Below are 26,952 nucleotides of genomic sequence, written 5' to 3' on the forward strand. Positions count from 1 at the left end.
TTGTTATAGTTAAAGTTATTGCTACAATCCTAACATTTATGTTCTACACGGGATTCAAACCCTGCAAGGATGATCAGCTTGACTCTAGTGCGTTGGTTCTCAAAGTGGGGTCCGGGGACCCCCAGGGGTCCTTGGGGGGGTTCCAGGGGGTCCCCAGTAAAATGTGTTAATATAGCATCACAATAATTGTAACCGCTTTAAGCTTTTATACTTTGGTTATTCAAAAATCGTGTGTGTGTGTGTGTGTGTGTGTGTGTGTGTGTGTGTGTGTGTGAGTGTGTGTGTGTGCGTGCGTGTGCGTGTGTGTGTGTGTGAGAGAGACAGACAGACAGACAGACGGGGACAGAGAGAGAGAGAGAGAGAGAGAGATACTCATACTCTGTCCTGGACAAACGCCCTGCAGATTAGAGCGAGATAAGAGGTGTGGTGGATGGTAAGGCTGGATAGAGAGGAGAATGATGCAGCGTAGTTTTATTTTCAGTACTCTGAGCCACACACTGCTATTGGACCAAACTTGTAACAGGCTTGACAAAAAATAAAATGTTCTGCTCTCTGAACTGCACTCTAGACTCTAAATCTGTAATCTCACTCCTGCTGATAGAATTCCCTGGTCTCTGCCTCTCTTTAAGTCATTAAGACCGGGAACGCATCTGTGTCATTTTAGATGTCTTTGGCTATTCAAAAATAGCAGATATACAAGCTCATAGCGATGATGAGCTTGTAGATCTGCATTTTTTCCTCAACATTTTGTGCAAATCTTTGAATATATATATTTTCAAGCAAACTTTTGTAACTGTCAAATGTCCCGAAATGATATGTTTTTGGCCGCAGATCCCCATCAAAATATGTTGTTCCAGGGACCCCCAGAAGCAAAGATTTGAGTTAAAAATGTTGTTTAAAAAAAATACATGTATTCAAAGATTGTTCACGATTTTTCAAAAATAGTAGATCTACAAGCTCGTAGCGCGGCACTCGGTGCCGCGCTACGAGCTTGTAGATCTGCTATTTTTGAATCGCCAAAGTATAAAAAATAATGGTTATACTGTAGCTCAAATCTAAAATGACACAGATGTGTTCCCGGTCTCAATGGGTTAAGTGGTGATGCTTTCAGTGCAGCCTTGAGCTTTACCCCAAACTGTTTTTGACAGACGAAACACTTAGCTTTTCCTTTCAGCGTAAAGTTTAACCACTTTCAGCCTGGTGTCCGCATTGTGGGCATGTCAATATAGGCAAATTTAAACATTTTCGAAACTAGCAAAAAGAAAAAAAAGGGTAGCAAGTTCACAATATCGTGAGTTTATAGGCGGGCTATTTCCTGTACTGTAGCTATGTAAGTGCAGCGCTGTATCTAAAGTGTCATGAGAAAACTTGTGATTTGGCGCTATAATAAAATAGAATTGAATTGAATTCAGAGTTTATTAAAGCATTGGTTCTCAAAGTGGGGTTCGGGGACCCCTAGGGCTCCGTGGGGGCGTTCCAGGGGGTCCCCAGCATGTGTTAATATAGCATCATAGTCATTAATTTTTAACCTTTTATACTTTGGCTATTCAGAAATAGCAGATATACAAGCATAGCGCAGCACCGAGTGCCGTGCTATGAGCTTGTAGATCTGCTATTTTAGAAAAATTGTGAAAACTTGAAAACTTTGAATATATATATATATATATATACGTATATATATATATATTTTTTAAAGAGAACATTTGTAACTCAAATCTGTGCTTCTGGGGTCTCTGGAACAACATATTTTGAGATGGGGGTCCGCGGCCAAATACATGTTATTTTGGGGGTCCTTGACATGAAAAGGTTTGAGAACCACTGTATTAAAGGTCTCATCAGACAAATGAAAGGAGCTGTCCTCTTAGAAATGGATCATAATTTTTGAGTGGTAATAAGTTCACAATGATTCCCTGTACACTTGACAATTTCAAATGCATCCTGGTTCATCAGACTGTAATCAGAATGATGGCCCTATTCAACATTTTTAAAAGCTACTCACGGCTTGAGCTTGGTAGATCTCGTAGATTATGTTGTGAGCTATTTTAGTTTCATAGTTAGACGTTAAGGTGGTTAAGTGTGATTTCTCTTTGTGGTCATTCATGGGCGAGATTGTATCGGCTGCTAAAACCGCTATCTTCAATAGATCCAACTCCAGCTCCTCGTGTATCCATGTCTGAATGGTATAGGTTTACTGTATAGCGTTTAATTTCACAAGATGATGTCACTCAGTGTAATGATTTTTATTCTTGAAGTCTTTCAAAGTCTACTCAGATGATGTGGATCATTGGAAAACACAAGGTTCTCAGTTATAGCAGCATATAGAAGAGCGATGCATCGGGAACACATTGAGTCTCAAACGAGTCAACATGTTCTAATTTATTGAAAGACAGGCAGTCACATTTAAACATTTTTGTCAGAATTTGTGTTGGACAGCCCACCGAGGCGGTCTCGTATTGGTGTAGCTATTAATGCCTAACATATAGGCATAATAAATGATGCCTATATGTGTGTACTGTATGTGGAGTGAAGTGCAAAAGTTCATCAGATGAGATAAGTGAAGACATCGACAGGGCCCCTTTGCCACATCCTGGTTTGTCAGACAGATGTGCTGATGGTAGGATGTGCTGTGGCTTTCCTCCACTGGTGCATGTGGCTCTTCTCGTAGAAGGAAGGCTGCGAGATGACCAGATAAGACATCCATCCACGAATCACCTCTGCAAACATTGCAAACGTTGCTAGACTAGCTGTAACCACGAAACGGTAGAGTGACAAGGGGACAGGAAATAAGGTTAAGAGGCACTGCACCTCGGGTTTGCACCCCTAGCATAAAGAAAGCCAATTACTTTTTCATTATGTCAGTGATGTGAAACTGCATACGAGGAGTTAGGTAGAGAACGTTCGGTAGAGAAAAGGTCAGCACGCATACATTGTATAATATTCACAACACTCAGTAAACAGATATGATCCGATGTCGCATTAAAACATCCTCATAATAAACAGAAGGCCTTTTTTTTATTTTGAGGAAGTGCTGAGATTCATTATGGGTTGAGCGTTTGGCTGATACCGTAGGTCTTGACAGAATGTTATTATCAACGCTGTCAGTCGACACGTACACACACACACACACACACACCCAGGCTCGTCGACTAAACACCTGTCCCAAGATGCCAATATTGGATAAAGAACTCAATTAATCAGTCTCATTTAGAATGGCGCTGAGTTTTTTCTTTGTATCCTCTCTTTCACAATCTTTTGATGTGATTTACAAAGCTGGCGTTAACGTTCAGAGTTGTCTGTCATTGTTTGGGTGTCTGTCTGTCTGTCTGTCTGTCTGTCTGTCTGTCTGGCTGTCTGTCTGTGTGGGCTGTTGTTTCCGTGTGTTTTGATTTTAAACAAATGCTGACCTTTCTGCGTCTCTTTCAATAAACCTCTCTAATGCTTTTACTGGCAAGTTCAATTCCAAAAGTAAGAATGATCCAAGACTGTTTAGACGCACATGCTCTTGTCCTCTGCCTTGCATCCTTATATGTGGGGTTGGATAGAAATGGCCAGGGTTCAATAAAAAAAAAGAAACAAAAATAAATCATTAAAAACAGCAGAAATAGCAGATCTATACAAGCTCACAATGCGAGTTTTGGAAAATCTTGGAAAATCTTGCAAATTGGTGCAAAATAGGGACGCTATAATGATAGGAGTTATGATGATAACGATAATGAATTTATTTGTATTTCCAAACAAGGTTATAAAGTGCAATAAAGAACGAGATAAAAGAGCAGCATAATAATCATAAGAGTTAAAACAGCACATAAAATCAATGGGTAACACACGGTAATTATTAAACTATTAATAACGAATAATACAAAAAATGATAAAAAGGCAAAACCACTAAGAAAAGGCCTTAACATAAAAGTATGTTTTCAAAAGTGATTTAAAAGAAGACACTGATTTTGATAACCTCAGATCCTCGGGGAGGGCATTCCAAAGCCACCCAGGCTTTGGAATGCCCTCCCCGAGGATCTGAGGTCCGGACTGCCAAAGAGTAATGAGGCGAGACATGGGGACTTCCAGGAGAGCCTTACCTGAGGATCTAAGGCAGCGCCCTGCAGGCTCATAGAGGGTCAGCATGTCTTTGATGTAGCTGGAGGCCAGATTTAGCAAATATATATTTTTTAAAGTGAATTTCTTTTTTACTCAAATCTTTGCTTCTGGGGATTCTACACATTTCTTCTAAATCCTAACAGTAAAAAATAATTATATATATATATATATATGTTGCTATAATATCAGTGGTTCTCAAACCTTTTTCATGTCAAGGACCCCCAAAATGATATGTGTTTGTCCGCGGACCCCCCCCCCCATCTCAAAATATTTTGTTCTAGGGACCTCCAGAAGCAAAGATTTGGGTTAAAAGTTATCATTAAAATCTATTCTGAAATGAAAACAGGTAACCAGTGAAGTGCAGCTAAGATGGGTGCAGAGGTCATCAATGTGTTTGTACTGTACATGGACGAAATGTGTCCGTGGCAAGGCTTGGCCTTTTCCGTGGCAAATCTTTACATAACATAATGTCATTTTGATCATAAGACCCAATTTGTCAGTCTCCAGGTTTTCTTCAGAATATATGTGACACTGATTTACTGTGACACTATGGCACATTAGGAGTAAAATAGTGGTTTTCACCTTTTTATTTTCATAACATAAAGGACCCCCATTACTCTGAGAGTGCACAAAAGTATGTCCATGGCAAAACTTGAATTTTGACAAAAATGCACAAGCCAGCATGGTGAGGACCCCTGGATGGGTGTAATGTGATCACATTTCTTAGAGTTAGGGTTAACATTTTAAATTAAATTGTTAAATTGTGATATTGTCAAACATAAATATCAAACATATCGGACATTTCCCAAAAGCTTTCCTACTGTCTGTCTCTCCTACACTGTCAGCTCTCCTACTTTGTGTCTCTCCTACACTGTCTCCTCTCAGCTCTCCTACTTTGAGTCTCTCCTACACTGTCTCCCTCTCAGCTCTCCTTCTGTCTGTCTCTCCTACACTGTCTCCCTCTCAGCTCTCCTGCTGTCTGTCTCTCTCTACACTGTCTCCCTCTCAGCTCTCCTACTGTCTGTCTCTCCTACATTGTCTTGCTCTCAGCTCTCCTACTGTCTGTCTCTCCTACACTATCTCGCTCTCAGCTCTCCTACTGTCTGTCTCTCCTACATTGTCTCGCTCTCAGCTCTCCTACTGTCTGTCTCTCCTACATTGTCTCGCTCTCAGCTCTCCTACTGTCTGTCTCTCCTACATTGTCTCGCTCTCAGCTCTCCTGCTGTCTGTCTCTCCTACACTGTCTCGCTCTCAGCTCTCCTACTGTCTGACTCTGCACTGTCGTTCGGTCAGCTTTCATACTGTCAAAGTGAGGGGAGTGTCCGCTCTCCATTTTATTATAAGAGAATCTACAGTATGCTCCAATAAAACAGTAAATTACAACTAAACATTCAAAGTACCAACCGTTACTTGGAATCATAAGACACTTTGGGTACAGATGTAGACTCTGTATACTCATATTTGGAAGCCTGGGCCATGCATGTAAACTTACCACAAGTGGCCTGAAAATCGCTGGCATGACAAAGGGCAAAGCCAAACAACTTGCCAACTATTGCTTTGTTTCAGTTGTTATAGGCAGTTTGACTGTGTGGAGGAGAAGGTGCTATAGAGTACTGTATGTACCCTTAGGTGTCCATGAACTGTCTAACGCTGTTATATTTGTTTCCCTGTAAATTAATATTAATTTGTGGATTCAAATATAGAATTAAAATGTGTGTGCGTGTGTGTGTTGCAGTGAGATCAGTCACCTGGACTCTGGCTTGGTGGTAGAGCTGTGGAACAAAGGTCTGATCTGGGATACTTTGATTGGCACGGCCCTCATACCCCTGGACGCTATCCGTCAGTCTGATGAGGTAACACACACACACACACACACACACACACACACACACAACACAGCATGTTGGCAGACAGTATTCTGAGGCAGGGCGGTCCGTCTGCCTCTGCATCGTGTTCCTGTTACATTTTCCTCAGTGTTAAAGTGAGTCAGTCCGTGCGTGGTCATCAATAATGCAACTGTTAATGTTGGACTTGTGTACTCTGTCTCAAACGGTTAATACCATGCACTGCTGCCTCACTCCTCTTCCTCACTCCTCTTCTTTGCTCATCTTCCTCACTCCTCTTCCTCAGCCCTCCTCTCCTCCTCGCCTTGAATTTATTCCTTGTGTTTTGTCTCCACTTGAACTGGACTGTGTTCTTCACTTCCTCATTCTTGCCCTCATCTCTGATGACACCGTTGTTCTTGATGAATGACTTTGTCTGTGTTTTTAGCTTCCTGTTCACTCAGTCACTCACTTTCTCTCTCTTTCTCTCTCTCTCTCTCTCTCTCTCTCTCTCTCTCTCTCTCTCTCTCTCTCTCTCTCTCTCTCTCTCTCTCTCTCTCTCTCTCTCTCTCTCTCTCTCGCTTGCCTCCAGGAGGGTCCAGGAGAATGGACCTCTCTGGATTCAGAGGTTCTGATGAGAGAGGATGAGATCTGTGGAACCACCAGCCCCACGCCACACCAAGTGCTGCTGGACACACGCTTTGAGCTGCCCTTTGGTTTGTACACACACGCACGCACACGCGCGCACACACAGTTTTTGACACGGTTTTGAAGAGAATCCCTAAAACCCAGTGTGCTCCCGATATATAACACCAAAAACACTCAAATCACCAATCTCTCTGAAAGCACTTTCACACTTTCTCCATCTGACTGTCAGTACAGTAGGTGTTAAGGCTGCAATCCACAACTTTTAATGAATATACTGTATGTTATTTTAATCAATCTGTGTATCTTTATACAATATAACTAGTTCATCTGTATGGTTGATGTTAACCCATTAAGACCTGAGGCTGATTCTAAAAATGTCTTCTAACAGTTCTAACAGTTTTCCGAAAAAAAACGGGTCCTTGGCATGAAAAACTTTGAGCACCACTGATATTGCAACACAAGTTCTTTAAAAAAAACTGATAGGATTTAGAAGACATTTTTAGAATCGGCCTTAGTGGGTTAAGTAAAATATCTGAGTACCTCTTCCAGCGCTGGTGTCTGTCTGTCTGTCTGTCTGTCTGTTTATCTATCTATATGGGTTTTCCTTGTGTCCTGCCTTCCTCTCAGCGCCCACACCAGCACTTTCTCATTCATTTTTAACTTTCTTGTGCTTCCTCCTCCTCCTCCTCCTCCTCCTCCTCCTCCTCCCTGTGGATCCTCAGATATCCCAGATGAAGAGGCTCAGTACTGGACCAGTAAGCTGGAGCGCATCAACACCATGAGGATACACGACCAGGTGAGTGCAGGACCTGTCGCGTGACGCTGACACTGGACTGGTGGGGTGGGGTGGGTTGCTTGGGGGAGGGGGCGGGGGGGGGTGTTGCCATATTTTTTTAATGAAAATTAGTTTGCTTCCTATTCATTATCTCTTTAATGTAAAGCACTTTGAGCTGCTTGATGATAACGTTTTGTTGTTATTATTATTATTATTATTATTATTATTATTATTATTATTATTATTATTATTATTATTATTATTCACAGGTCTAGTCAGCAAAACCAGTGGACAGGCTTGTTGCATAAAGACTTGATGTCAGTGAACCGCATTTTATAAACGAACACTGTGGGCTTCAAACTTCAAACGGAGTTGAGAAGCACTTGATCTCCCAATTTAACCCACCACTAAAGCACAAAAATCATGTATAGGTGGATAGACATCTGACACTTTTCTTGTGTTATCAGTATTATCTGCCTGAATTGAATCCAGACTAAGAATTTTGATAGAGTATAGTACAAGATAAGTGCTGCCTGTAGAAACTGATTTGTTGAGTTGCTTGGTTTTATATTCATGACTAATATCAGTGAATTTCACGCTGCTATGCTGTTGTATTGTTTCCATACTCTTTAGTTGGAGTTCTCTCACTTAAATGTGAAGTTGTGGCGCAGTGTTTCTGCAGTCACAGGGGATATTTTTAGACTATTTTTGACCACTGCTGCCTTCTTGTGGTGCATGTGTGTTACTACAGCATTGTGCTGTTGAGTAATGCCCCATTCACACCTAACCAACATTGCATCTCTGCAGTGGTGGAAAAAGTACTCAAATGTTTTACTTAAAACAGTATTGATACTAAAAGTATAACTCACTTTTCAAACGTTTCACGTTTTTTTAAAGAAAAACCCCTTGACATTTGTGTTGTGCCAATTATTCGGGGGGCCCACTTGCAATACCCACACAGCCCGCTAGTGATCCCCGGCCCACAGGTTGACTTCTTTTTTCGTGTGTCATCGTCGTGTATTATCGTCTTGAGGGCGGCTGTGGCTCAGGAGGTAGAGCAGGTCGTCCAATGATCCGTGGGTCGGCGGTTTGAATTCTGTCCACATGTCGAAGTGTCCTTGGGCAAGACACTGAACCCTACATTGCCTCCAACGATTCGGTCGGCGCTAGCTTGCCACCATTGGTGTGTGAATGTGGGAAAAAGTGGGGGCGCTGGCGTTGACTCTTCGCCGCTCCACCTCCCAATGCCCCCCCCTGTATGATTGAATGAACCATTGTAAAGCGCTTTGAGCACTTGGAAAAGCGCTATAAAAATGCAATTCATTATAGTCAAATGTCCAACTCAGTGTCATGTAGCCACGCCATTGTCTCTGGTCCCACTTGGCCTCTGAAGGTGGTCTGTACAGGGGACAGGTGGTCATTATTTGTTCTGCAGTCCGCTCAGGCTCACCACTCTCACATGCTGCGCTGTCAGGTTGAGAGCCACCGTTATAAAACGTTTGCGGAAGTGAGATGAATTGGTCTTAATGCATCAAATTCAAGTAGTTGGCTAATATTACTGCCATTATTCTGGTCTGGAATACATTAAGTGGAACAGAGCCTTAATTAGTATAATTGGTAAGACCTGTGAAGGAAATAAGGAAGTTTCTTTCTTTCTAATAGGCCATGGCTGCTGTGCATAGAGCCTATTGTGGTTTGAGAGCAGCAATACACAACTAACAAGAACGCAATCAGCTCTATTGTATGCGTGTCTAAAAGCGATGTCAGTAAAGTACATCTGACACACCATTGCAAATTGAGAGTCATTCGTTCATTTTCTTGACCTGCTTGATCAAACCTGTGGGTCGGGAAGCCGCAAAGAATCCTGTGGGTAGGTCCCCATGATTTTTTGTGGGTCTCCAGATGACCGTAAAGTAACAATTTAAGGACTTTTAAGACCTTTTTTGATACTGCATCAAAAGTAATCAACAAACTACACTATAGGAAAAAAAAGAAAAAAAAAAACTGGTCAAATTTTGACCAAATTGTCAAATAATATAAGAAACGGGCAAACATTTTGGGGTCGCGGCTTGGAAAGGTTGAGAGCCACTTATCTAATTCACCGTGACATGGGCCTGAGAGTATCCCAGGATGCATTGAGCAGAAGGCAAGAGATGGGACAGGTTTCCAGGGCAGACAATCACTGACACACTGTCACTTATACGGATGCACACTATCGATTCACCAGTCCTCCTGAATTACAGTACACGATTTAACCATTTCTGTCTACTCACTCTGTGACTCTTTGGTGGGCCTGGAACAGTTCAGAAACCTGCCTACCAATGACATCATCGATGGGGATTCCAAGCTAATAGAAACTACAGCCTATCTCTTCCTGGAAAGTTAGTGTTCTGAAATGGAAGCCATTGTTTTTGCACCAATAAAAAATGACCAATGACCAATCCTGCCTTCCGATGATGCAAATATGCGGCGGGTTTATCACTAGAAGCATTTTTTTTTAATTTGCCCCTCGAAATGCTGGTTCCACACAGAGATTCCAGACTAATATCTTCGCAGTGATATTAGTCTGGCCATGCCAGGCTAGACATAAATGGTGCCATCTTATAATGAGCATTAGGGAGGACTAATTGCGACCGTAGGTCGCATTTACTATAGAAACCTGCTCCAGGTGTCCGTGCGTCCCTCCGTCACACACGTCCCGTCACACTTTTGCCCTGCTCATATCTCCGCACCCGTTGCCCCGATCCATGCCAGATTTTGCACACACACTCCTTACCTGCCAAACTACACCCTCCAAGGACCCCCGGAGCTCCAGGGACCCCCAGCTGCCTCGGGGACCCCCAAGTGTAAAAAATGAGCACATGTGGACAAATTACCAAATGACCACCCCAACGGGGCTGCTCACGGGGCATTCCCGGGGACCACCCACTCCTGGTGCTCCAGAACGGATGCAAAAGTGGTGGCGCCCCCAGTGGAGGACCCCCTGCCACTGCAGCTCACATAAAATGCCGTAACTCGGGCTAGGAGCGTCCGGGAGAGCCGCGGCCGGTACCTATTCGTCCGCCAAGGCAACGCGGACACCCCACCCCTAATTTCTCACATGGCCCTCTTCTAGCGCCACCTTCAGGCCGCTTTTCACAACACATTTTTGCCCACTACTCCTACAGTTTTGCCCCTAAAAACACGCAAATTGCTACACACTACACAGTATGTGTACACTCATGTCATCAACATGCCTGCCACCACATTTCTTAGACCACCAAACAAAACTATACATTGCCCACACAACTAGGAACCAATCGCCGTTACAGCCCTCTTCTGTATACATGTGACCTACGGTCGCTTATCTCCCGATTAGGGAGTCTTACTGGTTATATAAGATGAGGTTGATAGTGGGTGAAGTGCTCCTTTCACCCTTTATACTTTACTTTGGATGAATCGCTGGTTTGAGAAATTGTGAAAAGTGTATTTAGTTTTTCGTATTTTTTTAAATATCTTTGAAATGTCTTGACATTTCTTGAAATCGCTGTCTACAATGAAATGCCCCAAATAGGGATGCCAGTGTAAACGTGGTTAAACATGACCATGAGGAGAGAGAACACAGCACTCAGAAAGTACTAGAGTTGGGAAAGGAACACAGGACCTTGAAAATGAACTGAAATGTTTTGTTTGAACATATTACTCATTAGCATATCACTCATCCCATCTGTTGTTTGTCTTTTCTTCTATGACAGTATCCAACTGACAGTCAGCGAAGACGGATGGCGTCTGCACCGTCCCAGTGCTGTAAGTCCCAACTGTGTGTGTGTGTGTGTGTGTGTGTGTGTGTGTGCGCGTGCGTGCGCGTGTACTGTATGCATGCGTGCGTGCATGAATGCAAGCATGTACTTGTATTACTGTCAAAAATGTCCTCTCAAGGGTAGTAAAACCAGACAAACGTGATTTATGAGGATATTTTTCTGGCCCCCTTGAAGGAAATTGGGCTCATTTTCATGACAAATATTTTAGAGCCAAGGTTACAAATGATCATGGTGGGGGGTCAGGGTTAGGATTAGGCATGTACTGTAGGGGTTGGGGTTAGGGTTAAAAAATCCTGTCAAAATAAAATTCCCGTAAATAAAATAAAATAAAGAAGTGTGTGTGCGTGCACGTACCTGCACCTATTTCATTTTACAGTATGTTTATTATTGTCTAACTTTTCCATTCTTTACTTTTGCACGTTAGTTGTGGTTGTCTGCGAGCGTGTTTCCTATCTTTCATCTGTCCTGGTCTTTAGGAAACAATTATTTCCATTCTTTGTCATTCTTCCTACATTCAACCTCGTATCCTCTTCAGTTACGGTACATCCGAATATTTTCATCACCCATTTGGAATCATTCATCTTTTTTGCACGGCTTCCGTTTTTTCCTCATTCTTTCATTTTCACATTTCCATCAAAACTATTCATTACTGTCTCCTCCATCCTGATCAATACCATCTCCATACTGGTCAATCCATCTCCATCCTGATCAACTAATATCTTTCTGACGACTAACATCACACTTGAAATTCACCCAGATCCTCATGTCATGACCAGCATTCCTCATTTCCTGATGAGAGCTTTACTTTTCCCGTTTCGGAGATGTCATTGCACGTGGACTCCATCAACTGCTGTTATGGTCACATAGGGATTCTTCTGAAATCAACGCCTCTCTCCTTGTCCATGTCTTCTTTAAACACTTGCTTCCACACTGCCAGGCAACTGGAGTTATTTTGGATGGAGCGAACAACAGAGTATGTACATCTGCTCACTGCTTGTTGTGTCTTGTGGATATTCTCTTGTGCATTGCCTGGCTTTCTAGCACTCTACTGTTAATTTAGCTCTGTGTTAATTCAACTCTGAGAGTGTGTACACACGGGTCCATCTGGTTCCTCTCAGTGTTAAATTAACACTATCTTTTCTATCTTTTATTTATACCTGTCTGTCAACTTGTCGTTTTTTGTGTCCTTCAAAATTATTGTTTTTTTTACAGTATATTCACGTCCGGGTATGTCATGAGGAAATTATTAGTTTCAATGCCTACCACGTCTTGAAGTTCTCTCTCTCTCTCTCTCTCTCTCTCTCTCTCTCTCTCTCTCTCTCTCTCTCTCTCTCTCTCTCTCTCTCTCTCTCTCTCTCTCTAAATGTCTGCTACATTACCACAAGAGGGCAGCACAAGCCCCCATTATCTTTATCCCTTCTAGTCAGTACAAGTCTGGGTGATGGGGCAGAAAAATGGCCACCTTATCACCAAACATTTAGTCTTTGTTGTTGCTGTTGTGTTGCTGACTTTGTTGGCATGTAAGAAAGAACAAAAGAAAGAAAGAAAAAGAGAGGGAAGAAAGGGACGCTAGGGTTCAAGTGGCACTTAGGTATACTTAGTTGCCGGGCTGCCCCAGGGCTCTATACTTGGTCCACTCCTTTTTTTCCCCCTCTACACCCTATATCTTCGCCAAAAACAGCCAATCTAGAAACGTGGCACATTGCCCCAGAATATTGACGCTAGCGTTCATGAGGTTTAAACATGCACAAGGAAATGTTGTGCATGTAATGTGAATTGGGTGCTCCTCAGCTGTGTCATTTTGCCTCCAAACGAGCACGGCGGTGTTTGCTAAACTGCCGTCACCTGTCACCAGCTCTAGATGACCACGACAGTGCAGTGGACGACCGCGACGACAGTGACTACCGTAGTGAGACGGGTCATCGACCCCTGCCATACCACAACACCTCCCAGACCAACTCCTCTGTACACCAGTACCCCATAGGCAACAGGCTCCGGCACCAGCCCACATCTAGAGAATCGGACTCCTTGCACAGCTATGAGCTGGACTACAGAGAACCAAGGGGGCCCAGGTAAGCGGACACACACACGCACGCACATACACACACACACCAGTGGTGGAAAAAGTACTCAAATGTATTACTCAAGTATCAATACTGCAATATAGAAATACTTTGTTACAATTAAAAGTCCGGAATTCAAAATGTACTTGAGTAAAAGTACAAAAGTATTGGCATCAAAATGTACTTAAAGTACCAAAAGTAAAAGTAGTCATTATGCAGAAAGTCCCATTGCAAGTTTTCAAATGTATAACATTTTTTTTTGAAAATAGCAGATCTACAAGCTCAAAATGCGTCGCATCGCGACACATTGTGAGCTTGTAGATCGGCTATTTTCAAATGGTCGAAATGACTATAAACAGAGCTGAAGTGGTTAATGAAGGTTTTGTAATACTAATCTGAAATGTAGTGGAGTAGAAGTAAAAGTATTGGAAATTGGAAATACTCAAGTAAAGTACAAATACCTCAACATTTTACTGTACTTTCCACCACTCACTCACACACACACACACACACACACACACACACACACACACACACACACACACACACACACACACACGCACACGCGCACCCACACACTTCTGCGTGTAACATCGTAATCAGTAATCACATTATTGCAGCACCCCTAAAAGCATCAAATCTAACTAACTGCACTCAAGGGGCCTTTAACGTAATTTTCCACTTGTCTGATTCAAACACTTTTAACCTTGGCTTTGAAACATTTTATTTGTTCACCTGTGCTTTTAGTTGAAGACGAGCGTTGCTTGTTGCCAAGTGACATACGACAAAAGCCGTTGTAATTTTCACCTTGAGAAAAATAACATTCCCAGATATATAACATCTGCAAAGAAATACATATTATTATATAATAGTAATGTATTTATATCAAAACACTTTATAATCTAATCATGTATCTTTTGTGGTCCTTCCTTTTTATTTGCTATTAATCACTTATCATTGCATGCTATTGTTTGCTTAATTTCTTCTTTTTTTTCCAGCTATGTCTAACCTTTATTTCTACTTTTCTTCCATTTCTTCCTTTGCATTTTTTCCACTGCTTCCTGCATGGCACTTTTGTTATTTTTGCCTAAACAAAGGCGGTCAAGTAGGAAAGGTGGTATCAGAATAATCCCTGTTGACTCAGGTATGGGTGTGGACGATTGGGAAAGTAAATATAAAGTGCCCAACTCCGGTATCCTGGATGACTACCTAGACAACGAGCAGAAGACATGGGAGGATGAAGACAAAAGCATCATCTACCACATTCGTGATGTCGCCAGTGAGTCTAAAAGCAGCAGGTTTTATCAGACAGTAGAATGTGATACAGTGGTGGCTGAAGACACAGAAGAGGTGGATGGAAGGTCCCGCAGAAGGAGACGCAGTTTTGCAAGTGCAGAAGTCCGTTTAGTTTATAAAGAAGCAGGCAGCTTTGAAGACGAAACTTCTCCTCCTGAAATTGATATCATTCCATCAGTCAAGCAACAGCGGCAACAGAGAGACCGAGAAGGGCTATTGTACAAGACCAGGCTGTGGGCCAAAACTGCACTGGAGGACACGCTGGAGAGCTACGCGGCCTTTCGGGAGCAGCAGGAGGCTATGGAGGAGGCGACGAGGATCAGGGCCCAGAGTGAGTATGACTCCCTTGCTTCAGATGACTTGCCATACGCCTTTGGATCTGAGGAGGAGCTAGACGATCTGACATTCACCGAGGGTGACGTCACTTATGAATATGAAAGTTACTATTATCCTGGCCAAAAGTCTATTTCCCCTCATGGAGTACATGGCTACTGGAACAAAGGGACAGCAGGCTTTGGTCAAGATCATCCGTTATCGCCAGAGGAAGAACCGTGCGATGACTACATAGATCCCATGAATGAACTTCAGAATTTAGTCGACTCGGTGTCTGAATACCTGGTTGAAAAGGAGGAGGAAATCAACAACTATGAGTCAGCAGTGCCAAAACCTGTCAGGAGAAAGCTTCCAACATTGCCAACTGATACTAAACAAACTAAAGTGGAGGAAACTAAGAGTGATGAGACCGAGCCAAAAGTGGAGGAAGCTAAGAGTGATGAGACCAAGCCAGTAGAAGTCAAAGAGGAGACTACTGTAGAACAAGGTATAGCTGGTGTAAAGAATGCCATGAGCTCCCTATTTAGCTCTATCACAGGTTCCAAGCCCAACACTGAAACTGCTGAAGTCTCTGGACCTACATCTAGTTCCCCAGTACCACCACAAACGGAGTCTGGCATTTCAAAACTTCTCTCCTTCATCCCAAAGCCTGGTGCGGAATCCACGGAACCTTCAGTTAGTACTGCTACAGAGCCACCTGCCTCTCAAGCTCCTCCTCCACAGACTGAGTCAGGACTTTCCAAATTTCTTTCGTTCATTCCAAAAGCTGGTGGTACCAGCCCTCCAGTGGCTATAGTTCCTCCTGCCCCTCAAGAGCACCCAACAGAAAAGAAGTTTTCCCTCCAGTCTCTTTTACCTTTTCAATCCTCTGAATCCAGTCGGCCAGCTGAAGGGGATCAGGAGTCGACGCAAGGCAGTGCCTCCATTGCTAACGAAACTGCATCTGCGGTTGACTCTGTGTTAGGAAGGCTTAGTCCTTTGAGGCTCTTCTCCAGTGCACCTACATCCAGAGAACCATCACCCCAGCCATCACCCCAACCGTCACCTCAACCATCTGAGCCAAGAAGTGCAACACGTAATGACTCCAGACAAGGATCCTTAGGAAGTGAATCAGTTGAGCTTTTGCCAGGTTCAGGAAGTGGCTCAGTGGAGCAACAAGGCAGTACCTCCACTGCTAACCAAGCTGCATCTGCGGTTGACGCTGTGTTAGGGAGGCTTAGTCCTATGAGGCTTTTCTCCAGTGCACCTACATCAAGAGAACCATCGCCCCAGCCATCACCCCAACCATCTGAGCGAAGAAGTCTAACACGTATTGAATCCAGACAAGAGTCCTTAGACAGAGCCAGGAGCCCCGAGAGTGCTAGCTCACAAACAGAGCGACAGTCATCTGGTGAGAGAATATTGGGTTCAGGAAGTGAATCAGGTGAGCTTTTGCCTGGTTCAGGAAGTGGCTCAGTGGAGTTACTTCCAGGTTCAGGAAGTGGCTCAGTCGAGCTACTTCCAGGTTCAGGAAATAGCTCAGTGGAGCTCCTTCCATGTTCAGGTAGTGGATCAGTGGAGCTTCTTCCAGAAACTGAGTCGTCCGGTGAGCTACCTGATATTCATTTAATTTCTGAACCCAAACCTGAAGGAAGTACAGAAGACACTGGATTCTTCAGTCCTTTTAAGAAATCCTTATCTTCACTCATAACATCTCCTTCTGAAAATGTGTCAACATCACAACCCCAGAAAGAAGGAGGAGGCATGTTCTCAGGGATTCTGAAGTTGGCCTCTGGTGATGAGAACAGAACAAGTGCACCCCAGAGCCCTGGGAGGTCACCCTCCCCAATTCATGCTGCTCTCCTTGAAAGTGTACCAAAAGGAAACACAGAAACGGGCTGGTTTTCTAACCTCTTCAAGGTAGCCCCAAACCAAACTGCTCAGCAACTCGGTAAACCACAATCCACCCCAACTGTGACTGTGACTCAGCCTAATAATGAACCTGAGCTGTCTACTGATCAGAGTATCCCTGAAAAAACACAGGACCAAGATCTTGGATTAGAACAGCTGTTGTCTAGAGAGCAAACCCCATCTGGAACAGATGACCAAAACAAGTCAGAGACAGAAACTCAGTTTGAAACCCATGCCACATCTAAAGATCCAAATACCACCATGCCTCCATGCCTCAGCAACAGCCAAGGCGCAGCTAATCAGCCACAACAAACTGGGCTGTTTTCAGGGCTATTTTCAGCTGCTCAACCTTCTCCCCAGGCACAACAGGGCTCTGCACCACAACCAGGAGGATTGCTGTCTGGATTTTTAAAGTTTGCCTCGGATAATGTTGCTGCTTCTGCTAATCAGTCACAAACGCCTTTACACGAGAGTAATGTTGGCCAAGACACACCTCAAAAGCAAGGTCAAACACAATCTGCTGCTCAGCCAACCCCTGCACAACCTGGTGGATTCTTGTCTGGGTTCTTGAAAATAACCACAGATGCTGTAACCGGGCCTCAATCTCCTCAGCCAACACCAAGCCCCGAGTCTAGTACAGCTGACCAGCAATCTCAAAAAGAAGTGCCTGTGCAAGTCTCAACTCAAAGTACTGCTCCCCAAACTCAACCAGAAGGACTTTTGTCAGAAACCTCTGTCAAAGTTGACTTGAACCAGCAACAGCCAGTCCCAGGTCAACCACCTAACCAACAGCAACAGAATGGCCAAACAACTGAAAAAACACCTCCACATGCAACAGCCCCTTCACCTTCACAATCTGGAGGATTACATGGTGCACAACCCGGTCCACAAGCTCAGCAGCAAGGTAATATTCTCTCTGGACTGATGAACAAGATAGTAGAACCCACGCCTATCACAGCCCAGCCACAATTGGCAAGGACTGGCCCAAACCAAGCACAAAAGTCACCACAACCACCTCCCCAGCAAACAGGCTTCCTTTCTGGCCTTTTTGGCATAAGTGCTCAAGATAATGCTACTCCAAGTCAATCCCCAAACTCAGAACCACGACAACAGCAACCTAGTCAGCAGGTAGGAAACCGACAAAACCAGAAAACACAAAACCAGGTCCCTCCACAACAGGCTCCAAGTGGGCCTGCAGGGATGCTGTCTGGATTATTCAACACAATTGTTGATGCTGGATCTCCACAGCCTCAGTCAGGCAGTCAAGCAGGACCACAACCGATGCAAAGATCAGGTCAAAATACACCACAGCAGCCACCCAGTCAACAGGGAGGTTTCCTGTCTGGGCTGTTTTCAGCAGCAGCACCTCCTCCACCACAGCAACAGCGACCTAGAAATCGACCAAACCTCCAGCAAACACAGCAAGGAAGCAGGCAACCCCTTCAAAGACAAAATAATATCCCTTCCCAGCCTGCTGCTTCAGCACCTGAACCACAGCAGGGTGGACTGCTTTCCGGGCTTTTCAACAAGTTGGCATCTACAGACAGTGTGCTCCAACAGCCCCCACCACAGACTGCGCCCGATATTGACAATAAGCCCAATATTCCAGGGCAATCTGCAGATCAACAGGGAGGATTCTTCTCTGGCCTTTTTGGACAGACACCTCCTCAACAACAGCAGCCAACCAAAACACAAACTCCTCAACAAGGAGCAGCCCAACAGCCTAGTCAACCTGGAGGTTTGCTTTCAGGTATTCTGAAGCTTGCAACTGGTGAAAATGAAGCTCAACAGCAAGAGACACCTCAATCACCACAGCAGGCACGTCCTGGACAGGGGCGACCCCAAATTCAGCGAGCTAAGCAAGTAGAGGATATGGCAATAGACAAGGAATCAAAACCGAAAGGTTTCCTCTCAGGAGTGTTCAGTGGTACAGAAGAGGCCTCAACACCAAAAACACAAACGATTCCGGTCTCTGAGTCTCTGAAGGAGGAAACAAAGAGCAACACACGGGGCACTCCTTCTGGCTTGTTCTCCAGTATTTTCAAAACTGACACCGGTGATAGCAGCATTTCTGTTAACGGGAAGGAAACTGAAAAAGGCTTTCTTGATCGCTTACTACCAAAAGCTAAGGAAGATATCCCCACAAGTACCACTACAGTCACTTCTGTTGCTGGGAAGGAAACTGAAAAAAGCCTACTTAATCGCTTACTACCAAAACCTAAGGAAGATATCCCCACAAGTACCACTACAGTTACAACAAATGGAGTTACAGTGACACTTGGGCAAGATCCAACCATTAACCCAACCCAGCATTACCTTGAAGAAATCCAACGTCTCTTGTATGGAACATCAGAAGAGTATGGTTACCAGGATCTGTTATACAACTTCGCAGAACATGGTATTATTCCACCAGAGCTCTACGAGCATCAGTGTCTAATAGAGGCTGTTCTTTGGCAGCAGCTCAATGATTATGCCCTTGCTGAAGCTCTAGCTGCTCAACCTCAGGGAAGCTACCAGGCAGACCAAGGTTTCATACAGCCCACGGTGGCAGGACCCACTTGGGAGAATCATGGATATCTGGATCCCAGAGAAATTGACATCAGTCAGTTTTACATACCCTCACATCCTTGGAGAGATGAAGCTGCCCAGCTATTTGAGAGCCGAAATCGCTTTCTTGAACCAGACGAAAATCTTGTTTTATTTGACATGAGCTGCAGAGACAAAACTTGGAGCAGCTGTGACCATTTGAATGACCTTGATAGGAACAGAAAACCTTGGATTGCGGACAGGACTGTTCTCAACCTGTCAACAGAAAAGAGTAAAACAAAGATAAGTAGACGCCAGTCGGTCGCTGAATGTAGTGTGCATGAATTCAGCCAATTACCTGATAAAAATGCTGTCGGCAGTGCTGTATTGGATAAAAAGGACTTTGATTTAAAATCAGCAACCGAATTCTTAAAACAACTTTCAACTAAAAAGGGCCCAATGGATTTAACATCTGGTGTAATGGATTTAAGTAGATGTGCTGGAAATGCAGTTGATGGGATGTTTTTTGAGGACTCCGAATGGTATCAACAATGGCTCTCTTTGCTGGAGCAAGGGATGTGGTGGCCAGCTGATGTAGGAGATTGTGGTTATTATGTTTATACAGATGAGGAATTCATTTACTCATTGTTGACTGACAAAGCTGGTCAGCACCTCTATGAGTGTGCTGCACCAGAGGAAGTACAGGCCCTTGGATGTATCACTGAAAACATTGGTAACATTCTGAAACAGAAAGCCAGAGACAAAACAACCCTCTGTGGCTTTAAGATTCCTCTTTACAATGAGAAAGATGACCTCTGGATACCAGGTCAACCACGAAGGGATTCACAATCCTTGAATGCTGCCGTGGACCTAACCTCAGCCTTTAGAAAAGGTGATAGAATAATGAACATGAATTTGGAAAGCTTTTCTCAGATGTTTCAGGAATCTGTAATTTCCCATGCAGAACAACCAGTAGACTTCTCTGCATGCAAACTGAAAAAGATCAAAGTGGAATCAATGCAAAGTGGTAGTTATTATGAGGAGCCACCGGAAGCTGTTGATTTCACATTAACTGCATTAAAGGGGGGTCATGGAGGGCCATACTGGAAGAATCAGGGGATTAAAGATATAATATCACCTTCACCTTCTAAGTATGTGCCATCTCCAAGGTCATATGTACAACAAGTCTCTCCAAACAGACAATCACCAATTCCTGAAATTAGAATTGCACATGTAAATGATAAGCCTATGGACCAGTTTTCAAAAATTGGAGGAATTGTTGGCCGGTCCTCTGATGCGGTTGCAAGCAAAGCTACAACATTAACAAACTCAACTAGTGCTACATCACCATCAGTATCTGGTAAGCCATCAGTCATGACAGTTTCTAGAAAACTCCCTGAGATCCACTCAGCTTCCAAAATACCATCAGCTGCACAGTCTGCACATTCACCGATTCCTGAAGTTAGAATTGGACATGTAAATGATGGTAAGCCTATGGAACAGCCTAACCAAAAGACGAGCTCTATATTTTCAACTCTTGGAGGAATAGTTGGCCTGTCCTCTGATGCAGTTGCAAGCAAAGCTGCTACATCACCAAACTCAACTAGTGCTACGTCACCATTAGTATCTGGGAAGCCATCAGAGATCCCAGTTTCTAGAAATCTCCCAGACACCCAGTCAGCTTCCAAAATACCATCAACTGCACAGTCTGCAAGGAAACTCCCTGCAACACCGGCTACAATTGGAATATCTCCAGAACCCTCAATGCAGACAGCTTCTGGTAAAATCTTACCCACTACCCCTGCTGCAACTGTGGGTCTACCATCTGTTTCACAAAAGAGACCGCAACTTGCTAGGCAACCATCCCAAGCACACGGCCGTAAAGAAATGTCACAGGGAAACAAGACCTCAGTCACTGAGCCGTTAATGGTAGACCAAACATCCTCCTCATCTCAAAAGCAGTCACCCGGGTCAACCCAAGAACGTAAGCCACAATTGCATATACTGAATCCTACGTCAGAGACAAATGATAAAATGTACCATCAGCATATACATAAGCAGCGCAGCATTCCCAGAGATTGTCAGTTGAGCAGTACAGCTCTAGACTTTTCTTCTACTGTTAATAAGGACAGGAATGTAAATACAAAGGATAGAATCTCTACCAGTGTGGAATCTACAGAAAATCAGAAAGACAAAGTTGTTGATTTTACAAAGTACAAGATGAAGAGTTTCAAAGACAAAAAGCAGGAGGCTGAAACAAATATGGATATGACTGAAAAGAATACGTATGGAGTCGTAGATATGACTAAGCCTGGTGAGGAGAATGAAATTGAGTGGAACAATACAGAATGTAGGGATGGACTCTCATCCCAAGAAAGCAAATGTACTTCACATTTAAGAACAGCCTCTCCTCAGCCTAATAGGCCTTCTGACCAAAGCAAGATACCAGTGAGAAGAATGCCCAGTCCAGAGATTAGGATTGAATATTCCTCTTCCACAACACAAAATCAGATATCACCCTTATCCAACAGGACGCCTCTGTCAATTCAGACTAAACAAACTCAACCAGAAAACAACCAGTCTCGAGCTGGATCTGAAATGAGAAGATCCTCAGTGAATGAATTTTCCAGGGGAGGGCCTTTTGAACAATCTACAAAGGTTGAATCTCGGGGGCAAGCACTGGATCCCCGAAGCCAGTCTCTACCTGCCTCACCATTAGTGAGCCCAGTTATGAGTCGACGGGGAGAGCCTCAAGGGCAGCATATTGAATCTCGGGGACAAGCACTGGATCCACGAAGCCGGTCTGTACCTGCCTCACCATTAGTGAGCCCAGTTATGAGTCGACGGGGAGAGCCTCAAGGGCAGCATATTGAATCTCGGGGACAAGCACTGGATCCACGAAGCCAGTCTGTACCTGCCTCACCAATGGTGAGCCCAGTTATGACTCGACGGGGAGAGCCTCAAGGGCAGCATATTGAATCTCGGGGACAAGTACTGGATCCCCGAAGCCAGTGTGTACCTGCCTCACCGTTAGTGAGCCCAGTTATGACTCGACGGGGAGAGCCTCAAGGGCAGCATATGCAGTCTCCATCCAATGTTCACATGCATGCCCAGCAAAGTCAATCTGTGCCTGGCTCACCTATAGGAAGCCCTGTTATGAGACAGCAACAGACTGTTGATAACAAGAGGGAAAGCTTTGTACACATACCGCCTCCTTCAAACAAGTCCAGTGGATTCATTCAAACATTTCAGCGGGCCACAGCACCCGCAAACTCAGTAAAACCTACTTTAGATATGTCTGTAAAGAGGGAACCCCATCAGGTTCAACAAACTGTGGCATTGGTAGAGGACCCTAACCCTAACAATGAAGCATTATCACTGCTGAAAAAGAGAAAATCTTTAACTTATAAGGAAAGATTGGAAAGGTCTAGTCGCCATGGATCTATTGATCTCTCATGTAATTCTGAACTGTCAGAACTTCAGGGACAGCAATCAGCACATGCATATTCCCCATCTATGGATAAGCATCATTCATTGACTATTACTACTACTGAGATTGTGAGCCCCGATAAGAGACAACAGATGAGAATTGACCGGCTCCCAACCTTGTCTCGAGCACCTTTAGTTCGGTCTGCTGAATCCATGCCAAGTTCAAATCATCTAAGGCAAATTACATTACCTTCCAATGCAATTAAAGACACCTTAGATATGTCTTCCAAATGTTCTTACAAATCAAAAGAAATGCCTGGTGGATTCATGACAGAAAATGATATGTCTTTAAATGCACTGCCTCACAATGCTCAACAAACTGATGCATTAGTAGAGGATCTTGGCAATCAAGCACTATCACTGCTGAAGAGAAAATCTTTCACTTATGAGGAAAGATTGGAAAGGTCTAGTCGCCATGGATCTATCGATCTCTCTTGTAAATCTGAACTGTCCGAACTTCAGGGACAACGGTCAGCAAATATGCATCGCCTGTCTATGGATGAGCATCATTCTTCTAATATTATTAATACTGAGATGATAAGCCCCGGTAAGAGACAACAGATGCCAATTGATAATAGGAGGGCAACCTTAACACGAGCACCTTTAGTTCAGTCTGCTGAATCCATATCAAGTTCAAATCTACATCCGCGAATTACCGTGCCTGCCAATTCAGTTAAAGGCACACTAGATATGTCTTCTAAATCTTCTGTCATATCAAAAGAAATGGTTGGTGTGATAGTTACAGAAACTACATCTAGTGAAGCTATACCACTGATGAGGGGAAAGCCAAGTCCACGTGAACTTGCAATAAAGGATTCTGTTGGGGTTCCACTTGTGGTGGATCTGCCCAATCAAGATGCCCTTGATTATGGCAGACAATTGATAGGAATTCCCGTAAATGCACAGCCGAGTTTAAGCAGCAATATATCTCAAACCCGCCCTGCTCTCTACCAGCAAACACCTATGCACAGCATATCCAGGGTCTTAGCTCAGTCCAGTGATACACAAGTATATCAGACAACATCTGTCCCTGCAAAGTCTTTCACAGCAGTATTGGATATGTCACCCAAGCCACCCCAAGTTGCACTGGCAAAGGCATCTCTAGAATTGCAACCTTGCCAAATAGAAGCTGTGTCACTGGTGAATACGTCAATAGCTCTAGCACTTGCCAGAAAGAAGTCTGTTGGGGTTCCTCTGGTAGTTGATCCATATCCTGAAGATAAACAACAACCGCAGATCATGACCTATTTACCAACACAGCATACAATGGACACAATCACAGTCTCCTGTCCTGTTGTACATCAACCTGCTCCTATCTGTTCTCCCTTGTATTCAAGTGAAACCAGAAGGGGGTCACAGTCTGTTGCTCAGCCTTACCCATCTGCCTCAGCTCCGTCAAACTCTATTAAAGCCACCTTAGACATGTCCCCAAACGTATGTTACAAATCAGACAAAATTATAACTTTGGACAACATTTCAGATCCAATGTCACTGGTGAGGACAAGGCCATCAAGAGACTTTGTTGGTGTTTCGTTGATTGTGCAACCACCTGCTCCACAGGAGCAGCCTAGGAAGCAATGGACACAAGTACAAATCCAAGATCAGACAGACCATGGACCTCAAATGTCTTACATCCAAGAGCACCCAACACCCCAGATAGCATCAGCACCATCCAACTCTATTAAAAGTTTTTTGGACATGTCGCCAAGATCACAGCAGAAGCCAACAGAATCAACGTTCCAGCTCCCTTTGACTGGAGTCATGCCATTAGTAAAGAGCAAGCCAAATATAACAATGAATGGTTCTGTTGGCGTACCACTGATAGTGGACCCTCAACATAAACCCTATGTGCAAGGAATCCACTCAGTCGAGGAGTTAAAAAAGGCAACACCAGCTGTAGTACACACAACTGAACCATTGCACCATAGAAATAGGACCTTTTCATTTTCTCAGCACACAAGCAATGAACCTCAGACACACAGTAAACCCATGGACTTCTCTGCAAAAGAGAACTCCATGGGTGCTAGGGATTATCTGCCCAAATGTATTAGTGATTATATTGAACCACAAGAGGGACAACCCATGGATTTCACCAAAATTGATGATAATATAGATGTTACCAGGCAAACTGTAAAACCATCTGGAAAGAAAACACGTCAGGGTACTGTTGACCTAACGGTACAGGTTGAAGATGAACCAACTATTTTTAAGACTGATGAAATGGCAACAAATCTTTCCACCAAACAACCTCTTCATTCTCCCTCATCAAATCACTTTTATAATCTGCAGCAATATACACCTCCAGTCCTTCAAAATGAAGTCAAGGAAGATGCCTTGTTTTCTCACTCTCAGAGACCATTGCCTTTGAGGAAAGCTTCTGTTGTTGAACAGACAAGTGTCCACCCTGGAATGCAGGCTTCTCCTTATCCCCAGAATAGTATGCAGGATAAGCAGATGTCAGCTACCTTCACTTTAGACAGTGCTCAACACCAGGTCAGTAGTTCAAATGCCACAGGGTACAAAACGACTGACCCTTTGCCAAGACCACCTCAGTTACAAACACAGCCTTCTCCTAGGCCCAGGATTCTCATCAAACAACCAACATTGGGCAACTATGAAAGCTCAGAAGAAATTCCTGGAGAAAGTGGAAGAAGCTATAGTCAGTCATTGCCTTCATCTGCAGTTAAGCAAGTGTGTGATGGATCCCAAATTGCTCCATCTTCAGCATCTTTGAGTATGAAGCCAGTGCAGATAAGTGCACCAACAGTCTCTAATACAGCAAAGGAGCCTGATAACATCTCACTACAGCAGCAGTCCATTACCACTGCACCATTAACTACTAAAGCTTCAGACCAGGCTGTGGTGTCAGAAAACAGTGGAGTCAGATCACAAACCACTATGCTATATGGACCAAGACCTCAAATATTAGCGAGAGCCCCAAGCCCACCAATGCCATCCAGTCAAACAACCTCTATGCTATATGGACCAAGACCTCAAATACTAGCGAGAGCTCCAAGCCCACCAATGCCGTCCATTCAAACGACCTCTATGCCATATGGACCAAGACCTCAAATATTAGCGAGAGCCCCAAGCCCACCAATGCCATCCAGTCAAACAACCTCTATGCCATATGGACCAAGACCTCAAATATTAGCGAGAGCCCCAAGCCCACCAATGCCATCCAGTCAAACAATCTCTATGCCATATGGACCAAGACCTCAAATATTAGCGAGAGCCCCAAGCCCACCAATGCCATCCAGTCAAACAACCTCTATGCTATATGGACCAAGACCTCAAATACTAGCGAGAGCTCCAAGCCCACCAATGCCATCCAGTCAAACAACCTCTATGCTATATGGACCAAGACCTCAAATACTACCAGCTCCAAGCCCACCAATGCCGTCTAGTCAAACACCAGCAGGATCTCACTCTGTCAAGGGTTTGATTTCAATGTTTGGTGGTCAAACTCAGCAGCCCACAGCAAACCCAACTGTGGTGATGTCCCAGCACTATCCAAATCTGTCTACACCCGTGGATTGCAAGCCACAGATCTCTCCTAAAACTCCTGATGCTCCCCATGTTGCAGAAATCACTGGGAAGGACGCTAGTTTTAGCACATCTTCCAGCCACAGTAATATTGTTCCAACAGATGCAACAAGTCCTACTATTGAAATGCAAAGCAATTTAGCTATAAGCCCACAAACTATAACGGTTGTATCAACTTCATCCCCTTGTCCTCCATCAGCTGTGGAGGATTTGCCCCATTCTGTGTCTATTTCCCAGGACGGTCAGCATGCTCTACTCCAGGGAACAACTCTTACAAGCCCAATCAATGAGACAACAGGGAGGGAAATCTACTCCCCTGTATCTTCACCTGCTGCATCCCCTGTTAAAGAGTTGTCTGGGTCGCAGTCAATATTTGGGATTTCAAGTCCTCAGCATTCGCCCGAACAGACACCTGCAGCTTCTCCAACTATTGAGATACCCCCCAAAGGTATCGTTAGCAGGTCCAGTTCAGTAGAGCTCTCTCAAGCACAGTCACAATTCACATCCAACATTAAATCCATTACGCCAGAGACAGCTGTGACGGTCTCAGAGGACACTGACAATTTATCTGGTGAGGTGCCCTCTGTCACAGAAGTATCCCTGGAGAAATTATCTCCTCAAAGGTCAATGTACATTGGGATTGGATGCTCAGAAAGTTCTCCAGT

The 26,952-nt window shown here is 44.0% G+C and overlaps 1 protein-coding gene across 1 annotated transcript in view; it reads left to right on the forward strand.

Moving 5' to 3' along the window:
- LOC311043954 (protein unc-13 homolog B-like) overlaps nucleotides 1-26,952 on the forward strand; it is a gene marked incomplete at its 3' end in the record, with an annotated part of 110,162 nt that overhangs the window by 42,413 nt on the left and 40,797 nt on the right. Inside the window, exons 4-8 of the mRNA XM_084055377.1 lie at nucleotides 5,834-5,951; nucleotides 6,514-6,637; nucleotides 7,292-7,365; nucleotides 11,079-11,130; nucleotides 13,000-13,216. Of these exons, the coding sequence (XP_083911503.1) occupies nucleotides 5,834-5,951; nucleotides 6,514-6,637; nucleotides 7,292-7,365; nucleotides 11,079-11,130; nucleotides 13,000-13,216 (585 nt within the window). The remainder of the gene's footprint in view (nucleotides 1-5,833; nucleotides 5,952-6,513; nucleotides 6,638-7,291; nucleotides 7,366-11,078; nucleotides 11,131-12,999; nucleotides 13,217-26,952) is intronic.

This window comes from Gymnoscopelus microlampas, assembly GCF_963454915.1.
Source record: "Gymnoscopelus microlampas genome assembly, chromosome: 4".
Lineage (NCBI taxonomy): Eukaryota > Metazoa > Chordata > Actinopteri > Myctophiformes > Myctophidae > Gymnoscopelus > Gymnoscopelus microlampas.